The sequence below is a fragment of the Bos mutus genome, chromosome 10, assembly GCF_027580195.1.
Source record: "Bos mutus isolate GX-2022 chromosome 10, NWIPB_WYAK_1.1, whole genome shotgun sequence".
NCBI lineage: Eukaryota > Metazoa > Chordata > Mammalia > Artiodactyla > Bovidae > Bos > Bos mutus.
In genome coordinates this window covers 48,924,449-48,933,924 of record NC_091626.1, presented here as the reverse complement: position 1 = coordinate 48,933,924, position 9,476 = coordinate 48,924,449, and the positions used below count along the sequence as shown (strand labels likewise).

Sequence of the window (9,476 nt, the reverse complement as noted above, 5' to 3'; positions counted from 1 at the left end):
TTAAAGACAGAACACTTATAGGGTTTTAAATTATTTTTCTCATTAAGATTTTAATGTAGGTGTAAATGAAAATTCTCATTTAAAAAATTAAAGAAAAGTTTCCATTTATTTTTTTAGAATAAAGATTTAGTGCACAAATACAGCCCAAAGCCAACAGAAAAATAGCTTTGCCCTGTCATGTCCCTAAGAAAGCACTGCAGTTACTCAGAATAGGCCAAAAGTCGGGGGGGAGCAATCCTCTGAGTTCTAGGCTTCACAAAAGGACCACATATTATACTATGTACATTGATTTGATGTGCAAGTGTGCAATAAATATATACACATACATTCCTATCTGCTTTACATCATTCTAGAGTATTCAGTAGATCAAGCTGGGATTTAGAAATGTGAAAAGGCCATAACAGTGAATAGGAAAATAAAGGATACAATGATTTTTAGACCAGCAGAATAATAATGCTTAGCTAGTTAATTATTTTAACTTTGGAGCAAACTAAAAAACTTGTTTTGAAATAAATGGTACCTGTAAGGAATGCTTACTGCAATACTTGTTAAATGTTCTTGGTCAGTTTTTTGATAATGGCGCTGACCAGAAGTATATGGTATAGTAACACAGCTCTCATTGTCCTACAAGTCCTTTAAATGGTCAGCTATGCCTATCCAGAATCTTTATAAGCAATTCAAGAGTTGTGTTGCTCAGCCTGTTAAAAGATAACTAGCTTAAAACCTACTTCTCCTTACGTGGCTACATCAGTTATTCGTGGTCCCAGTGACGTATAAAAGAGGATATAAGCTGCTGAAGATTTCACCGAAGAAATGGAAATATCAGAAACTTCATGATCGTCAAATTTAAACCACCGCTGTCTTGCTGCATTTTTACAATAGGCAGTGTAGTGGCCACCGTCCAGCCCACCGTAGTGATTCTGTGCCAAACAAGACAGAAAATCAGTTCAAGTTGAATTATTTAAAATATGTCAATAATTTCAAAGCCTTAATGTAGTTCCTACTTTCCTCTGAGGAAAGGAACAACCTGAAACTTGTTTTTTCAGTTTGCTTCGAAAGAAAAAGTATTCTGGTCAATGAGATACTTACTGAAACAGAAAACAAGTTGTATTTCTTCAGATTGTTCTTTGGGCCAATAACATACTGCGACAAGTCAAGATTTTCTAATGGAAAGTCCACAGATGTCTGTAATTTTTGTTTCCACCTGCCATCATAGGAAAAACTGCAGAGCAAAACATTACAGCAGTTACACTGACAGACCAAAGACATCAAAATGAACCCTCCCTAATTCATTCATTAACAATCCAGAGTTTTAGACAGTTTTTATGTTTAGACATAAAATCTATTTCAAACACACACCCAGCATTTTAATAGTGGAGGGACTTGTCTAAAGATACTTGGTTTCATTTCTGTTTTACAAATGAAACTGAGGTGCATAAAAGTCTTGGCCCAGGTAAACAGTGATGGAGGTAGAGCCACAAGTTGGTCCCTTAATCCCCAGACCAGCTAGAGCCATTAGATGAGTCTTAGACAAAGGCAAGAAGTCAGTAACACCCCCATTTATAATGCTAATCACCACAAAGTACAGAGAAGTAACAGAAGAGAGTGGCTCCAAATTTAAGCTTGTACTTTGAGATCCAACCAGTCCATCCTAAATGAGATCAGTCCTGGGTGTTCATTGGATGGGCAAATGTTGAAGCTGAAACTCCAATACTTTGGCCACCTGATGCGAAGAGCTGACTCATTTGAAAAGACCCCGATGCTGGGAAAGATTGAGGGCAGGAGGAGAAGGGGACGACAGAGGATGAAATAGTTGGATGGCATCACCAACTCAATGGACATGAGTCTGGGTAAACTCCAGGAGCTGGTGATGGACAGGGAGGCCTGGCGTGCTGCAGTTCATGGGGTTGCAAAGAGTTGGACACGACTGAGCGACTGAACTGAACTTGAAAAAACTAGAGCCAGAAACTGCATGCACACAGCCTAGTGACTGAAATAATGGCATTCCATCATCCTAACACACACTGCTTTAAACACCAAAATACTGGTTGGTGTAATATGGTTATTTCAAAATTATTTTTTAAAGAGTGAACTCTGAACCATTTTTACTTTAAGATATTTTCCAAGAATAATACATAGCACTAATAATCTTAACAGAACAAATGTGTAATCATTTGTAGAATGTTTATCTATACCTTTGCAATCTGCAACAAGCAGTAAAGGACAACCGATATAATAAGCTTTTGTAGAAAATCTACACAAGAGATTTGAATATATCAGTGTTGAAATTAACATAAATAACTGCCTAAGAATCTCCAATAATTTGAAAATAATTTTGTTTCACTGATTTGTAAAAATGTTTTATATTGGAGTATCATTGATTAACAATGTGTTAGTTTCAGGTGTACAGCAAAGTGATTCAGTTATACTTCTATCTTCTTTTTCAAATTCTTTTCCCATTTAGGTTATCAAAGAATACTGAACAGTGTTCCCTGTGCTATACAGTAGGTTATCTGTTTTAAATACAGCAGTGTTTATATGTCAATCTCAAACTCCCAATCTATCCCTCCTGCCCCAGTTTCAGTGATTTTTAAAGACAGAGTTACATGAAAAAGCGGTGCTGTCATTTTGCAGTTATTGCAAAAATGCAAGTGAACGAGCCTCTTCATTTCTGCCTAATTTTCCTGCTGCTGCTGCTGCTAAATTGCTTCAGTCGTGTCTGACTCTGTGAGACCCCCGTAGAGGGCAGCCCACCAGGCTCCCCCGTCCCTGGGATTTTCCAGGCAAGAACACTGGAGTGGGTTGCCATTTCCTTCTCCAATGCATGAAAGTGAAAAGTGAAAGTGAAGTCGCTCAGTCATGTCCGACTCTTAGCGACCCCATGGACTGCAGCCCACCAGGCTCCTCCGCCCATGGGAGTTTCCAGGCAAGAGGACTAGAGTGGGGTGCCATTGCCTTCTCTGCTAATTTCCCCCTAGAAGTACCCTAACCTGATAATCTTTCTTTGTTATACATCCTAAGCAGACAGCACAATAAAGTTTAGAATAAAATACATAGAAATCCTTCATCTAAAAAGTACTAAACAGGTAGAAAAATGTGTCCCTTTTACCGTTTCAGATGCACTAAAAGCACAGGTGGCAGCTTCCAGATTTCTATCTTTTTTAGGGAATCCCGACGAGCTCTGCAATGACTGCAATAAAACCTGTTGTTATCTGTGAGTTTTTCTTCTTTGGAAAATAACCTAAGGCAATCCTGGAGGCAAAAATAAGTAGTAGATATTTGTTAACTTATTTTTTTTATTACTGAGCATCTATTCAATAAGTTACTTTGTCAGGCATGAGGAGTAAGCTATTTACAAAGCAGCTCCTGTTCCCCCACCCCAACCCCCCACCTCCAGAGTTATGATCTACTGAGGAAGCAGATGGGAGGAGTTGATAGGGACAAATTATGGAGAGTGATGGTGCTGTGCCCATGGAGGAGGGAAGACGTCTGCATGTCCTGAGAGCATCAAGGGGTAACTTCTACCTGGTGGCTCAGGACGTTCTGACTAACAAGAGGCTAACACTAAAAGCGTCAACAAGCTCTCTAAATCACACTGCTGTTGTGTGCAAAATAGGATATTTATTTGATACCTCATGTAGAACAATTTCTTCTAAAAAGTGTACCTGAATTAAAGTCAACATACAGTTTCCCAAATTAACTTCTAAAACTTCAATACAGACTTTGAAAAACATTATCAACTCTAAAAGAATATTTAATAGGAAAATATTTTGAAAATTTCTTTTAAAAATGCATATTTTCTTCAAATCTGCATAGGCCTAATTATAACAATTTTTCTGTGAGTTTTAACCTATAAAATGTGTACAGGGATAAAGAGCAGAAATCAATTACCAAGTAAAGTACAACTCTATGTGCATATAAAAAATGTTTTCCTTCAATAAATCATTTCCTCTCAATCCTAATTTACCTGTAATGTACATTTACTTGTGGATGCTAGTGGGAGAGACAAATACATGAAGGCCTCAAACGTCCTGGACTTTTTGTGACAGGTGAGGCACTGCACTGTGGATTTGAATTGACCCTGAAAAAGTGCAACAATGATAGACTCATTGAGCTGCTTGTGCTTCTGCCATGCATGTTCTGCAGCTTTAAGGTCATCGAGATGATCATTATTTTCTTCTTTATGTCTCTTCCGATTATCAGCCTGAAAATAAGATTTAAACTCTCTATTAATATCTCAAAGTCAACATTTAAATATAAAACAAAGTATATTCAATATAAATCTTGGCATCACTGACTCGATGGATGTGAGTCGGGGTGAACTCCGGGAGCTGGTGATAGACAGGGAGGCCTGGCGTGCTGCGATTCATGGGGTCGCAAAGAGTCAGACATGACTGAGCGACTGAACTGAACTGACTGAATCAAAAAATTTGATGCTACAAAAAAATGCTAATCAAAAATATCTGCCCAAAAAACCAAAACCCACTTTATCAAAAGGGTGTAACTAGTTTCAATTTCTTAATAAATTTTTATTTAAAAAGCTGAAAAGTCTGATTTTGAAAAGACATTCCACATATACCTGGGAGTTAGGGTTACAACTAGATGTCATTTTTCTGGTCCTAGTCTCACAGATGGATACACACTATCTTCATAAACATACACATACAGACATACACATATATGTGTGTGTCTATATGTGTACGTCTATGTTCACTGGTAAGAGAGGTGATAGCAAAAGTATTTGAAAGAGAAGACAGCTTGGTGCTAAAAAGAAGCCATTGTATACAAATAGTAACTTTTCACATGAATCCTTTGGTCATATGGGTCACAAACGCAGGATCTCTGACAACTGTGTTTACAAATTTACAATGTTTATAAATTCCTCACAATAATACAGCCTGTTAACATTTTCACAAGTAAATACAAATTGTATATACTTCCATTCAAATAGTCAGAGAAGGTAATGGCACCCCACTCCAGTACTCTGGCCTGGAAAATCCCATGGATGGAGGAGCCTAGTGGCCTGCAGTCCATGGGGTCGCTAGGAGTCGGACACGACTGAGCGACTTCACTTTCACTTTTCACTTTCATGCATTGGAGAAGGAAATGGCAACCCACTCCTGTGTTCTTGCCTGGAGAATCCCAGGGATGGGGGAGCCTGGTGGCTGCCGTCTATGGGGTCACACAGAGTCGGACACGACTGAAGTGACTTAGCAGCCATTCAAATAGTAAACCTAACAGATGTATTTATTTTAAAGTTTCATGCCGTAGTCCCTAGATTTGAATAAATTAGCACTGAACAATCAACAGCTATAATTTTAAATTGCTATAAAAATGAGTGCAACACTGAGCAACCCTAAAGAGCCTTCACAACTTAGAAAAATACAATCTTACTTTATTAAGATCTTCATGGAGACCATCCATTAGGAACAGAAGCAGTTCTTGTGAATCTTGCTGGCTGTATCCTGCAAACTGGTCATTGATCTTCCCAATGGTGATTTTAAAGTCTTTTGGACTGATGTACCGGTACTGTCCCGTCCACAGGGCTTTCATGATTATGCCAAATTCTTCTGCAACTTCACCTTTATGCCCCAACAAATTTGACCTTTGCAAACATAATTAAAGTTACAAAACACAAATTATAAAAAGCTAAGATACAGCAGGTTCTTGATATCAACATTAAACTACTCACATACTGTAATATGTGACCCTACACTAAAATGCTTATTCATAGGTTTATCACCAAATACTTACCTGAATCTCACTTTGATGACACCCCTCCAAGTTGCTTCTTTTTGGCTACCAGCCCTCCGCAGTCTCCCGTTCCTTACCAGTAGGCTCCAATTTATGACAGTGAGGTTCTGCCTTCCTGCACTGTTCCTTTCCTGTCTGTCTTTCACCAATCAAAGAAGGCTTTTCTTTACATTTTTCTTAAGAACAATGTTCTCTACATTGTTCTTTCCTAATCTGACATCTCTGGAGCTGGGTGGTAAGGAAGTGTGGTTAGAGCACCCTTTTAATATGATATTGCAGAAAAGTATGATATTTCTTTACCTATTAATATCATCCTGGTAACAGTTGCGGTTGAAATAATCAGCCAGATGTGGCGTATTGCACAGGCACTGTAATATTGAGTTCATATAACAAGTATTTCCTAAATTACGAAGTCCAGTGAGAGCTGGTCCAGATCCTCCAAAAACAGGATTGAGGTTCCGAATTTGAGAAGCAGAAAGTCTTGTGATCTCAGCTTTAGGATAGCTTGTTGGCCTAAGGAAGAAAAAGTGCACATGACTTCTTAAAATGCTGGGCACGTGACATGAAGGTTCATACTTCAAAGGGCAGCAAACTCCAGCATCTGTAATGGTATATGGTAATCCTGCAGATAGTTACTAAGGTCATAAGGTACTGGGTCTTAAAGAACATTTAGTATCTAAGTGACACTGGTGATGCTCCCATGAAGGTCTTTAACTTCTTACGTGAGCACATGTTTCTTACAGATACCCTGAGATATCAATAGGTTCTCTGGTTTCTCATGAACAGGTAGAGTGTTCTAATACAGAAGGCTCTTTCAAATGTTTTAAATGATCCCAGGAAGTTTAGCATTACTAAATGTTGAGTTCAACCAGAATGCCAGTAACTGCAGAGCACACACAGAAGGCAGAGGTTATTTGGGTACTATAACCTGAAGTCTAGAGCTGTGCTGACAAATATGGTAGCAACCACTAGCCACAATAAATTTAAAATTTTATAGCTCTTATAGTAGCCACAATTCAAAATAGCCACTACCATGCTGGACAAAACAGGTAAAGAACATGTCTATCAACATGGCCACTGGAAGCACTGAACTAGAGAATGCCTACATGACTTTTGTCATGCAGTATATTTGATTTATATATGTAATTTTTAGAACTCTAAGGACACTAAGAAAACTAATTGGTAAGTCTTTCTTTTATTACTGATCCTAAGTATATCTCCACCTCTGAAAGGAATACTGAGAACAGATTAAACATTATATTCCAACCAGTTTTTGTTTACACATGGCTCAGGTATATGCACTCTGTTCAATATATATTTAAAAATATACAAACTACATATGCTGTAGTTTTTAAATTGTCAAATTAACAAACTTTAATAAGAATGATGATTCAAGAAAGAATTAAATTCTTACCAGTTTTAATAGTGAGCCCTGAAATCTACAGATTTTCCGAATTTACAAAATCTCCTCCAGTTCAAGCTTCTACCTGGCAGGGTAAGTTCTTAGGAGGAAAATACATTAACTACTTTTGGGGAAAGTGATTCTGAAGAGGCCAAAAAGACAGCCTAGTTAGAATTCCTCAGCTAAGAGTGTATTTAACAAATCAAAAAATCCCATTTATTTTCACCTCTATCTACCCTACATCCCCCAAAATTAATGGTCAGAAGTGACAGACTAGAAAACTATCTCATAAACCTATCAATCATAAGCCAGGAGCACTGGAGTATTCAATAACTGATAAAGCCAGGAATACATCTAAATGAGATACTGTTTTGGGAAAACTTAAATGAACCTATTCATCACCACTGGTAAACAGAGGAACAGAAATGCAATGAAGAAAAGGGAACAGAAGAAGGATTAGAAGCTGATACACACTATAATGCTCATTATTTTAATACATTAAGTTTGCCCCCATGTTACTGAGTTTTTCTTAAGTTTGGAATTTAAGAGCTACAACAAGACATATTCAACAATCCTGTAAATTATAGTTCTCAAAGGGAAATCTAGGGATCTTATGAAGTTTATAAAAACATCTATGTAGTCGCACACTGAAAAGATAACAAGGTGCGCACTTTTATATCTACATTAATACATATGCATTAGCGAACGAGTCACAGAATCCTTTTTGACACATTTAAGTTAGTCTGTGACATTTGGGAGAAAAACCAAGGACATTTAATCCATTTATTTTTTTCCTCTACAGTAAACAAAAACAGCTGGCTTAGCCATCCACAGAATCTTCTGTCTCCCTGATATTAGTAAACTGGTATGTTTAAGAAGTTTTCAAATACAGCAAATGATTCTGTTCCTAGAAGTTAGGATAAACTTACTTGTTTTCCCGATTAACTGCTGGAGTTATTGTTGGCCTCCTCTTCTCTTCCTCTTGAATGGCCTGGGTGATATCTGGGGAGGAGTAGGAGCGCTTCAGTTTAGACGGTTCCCTATCCCGCTCAGCAGGAATCTGTGGCTTGGCTTTATGAGTTGGAGGGGTGGAAGGAGGTGCAGATGAAGGAGCCATTTCCGGTGGATACATATGAACAGTGTTGGTAGGCGAATGATAGTAACGAAAAGTTCCAGTGATGGGATCAAGAAACTTAGGCGGGGAAAGAAAGCACAGGTCAAAAAACAATGAACATTCAATAAACAACAACAAAAACTCAAAAGTATCCCACTACTAAGTTTACTTTTGGATTAAAATAATTTGAATAAAATGGTGATAATCACTTCTATAATTAAACTTTCAAAGAACCTGAGGTTTTAAAATCATACACTGTTTTTAAATGACATGCCAGAATGCTCATATATTATAGCCAGCATCCCTGACTGGCTATCCAGAAATCTAACCATGCTGTAATTAGGGAAATGAGCTATGTCCTTTATAATGAAGAAATAGAGTCAACTCTGCGTTAGAGAAGATGCAGAATAAACAAGTTCGTAAGTTGGTTTTGTTTTTTTTTTTTTAAACAAAACAGTGCCATGTAATTTCTTTCTGTGCTAATTTGGAGTTTTACCTTGGCCCAGCCTGATGGCAGTCCTGGTACAACCCTCCCCATTTCTTCACTTCTCGCTCTTGTCAAAGGCTCTCGAGACTTGTTTTAAAAAGAGAAGGAAAAGGATTTTTAAATTAAATTTTGCCATAGCAAAGAACCACAAACCTGGTGTTGGCTGCCCTTAATATTTTTTAAAAGATGAAGAACTATACATGTTTTCTTAAAGTCCTAAAATTATCACAGCAAGGGGAAGGAGTATGTGTGCACAGCTTATAAAGATGGTGGCTTTGTAAAGTTTCTCAAAAAAAACACAACACAATTTCACTTCTAAGTGTCAACTCCAAAGATAAGAAAATTTATTTCCACACAAAGACTTGGATGCAAATGTTCATGGAATTATTATTCATAATAGCCCCAAAACAGAAGCAATCCAGTGTCCATCAAATGTAGTATATCCACACAAGGAGGATTATACAGTGAAGAAAAGTCAACCTCTTCAATGAATGGTATTAAAGATGCACCACACTTTTGAGCTATATAGGCAAGCATATAATTTTTTCCACATCTCTTTTTATTGAACAAAATAATTCAAAATATGTAGGCATTCTAAATTTCAGCATACAAAGAGCACTGACATTTTATTAATTTTAAAAACAAACCAGGAGTTCCCTGGTAGTTCAGTGGTTAGGATTCAACGCTTTCACTGCCATGGCCCCAGGTTCAATCTCTGG

The 9,476-nt window shown here is 37.5% G+C and overlaps 1 protein-coding gene across 1 annotated transcript in view; it reads right to left on the bottom strand.

The window, feature by feature from the left end:
* Nucleotides 1-30: 30 nt before the first annotated feature.
* USP8 (ubiquitin specific peptidase 8) overlaps nt 31-9,476 on the bottom strand; it is a 51,585-nt gene continuing 42,139 nt past the window's right edge. The window contains exons 12-19 of the mRNA XM_005892169.3: nt 8,767-8,844; nt 8,086-8,348; nt 6,055-6,267; nt 5,395-5,605; nt 3,968-4,204; nt 3,110-3,252; nt 1,090-1,222; nt 31-920 (exon numbers count right to left, since the gene is read on the bottom strand). Of these exons, the coding sequence (XP_005892231.2) occupies nt 735-920; nt 1,090-1,222; nt 3,110-3,252; nt 3,968-4,204; nt 5,395-5,605; nt 6,055-6,267; nt 8,086-8,348; nt 8,767-8,844 (1,464 nt within the window). The 3' untranslated portion in view covers nt 31-734. The remainder of the gene's footprint in view (nt 921-1,089; nt 1,223-3,109; nt 3,253-3,967; nt 4,205-5,394; nt 5,606-6,054; nt 6,268-8,085; nt 8,349-8,766; nt 8,845-9,476) is intronic.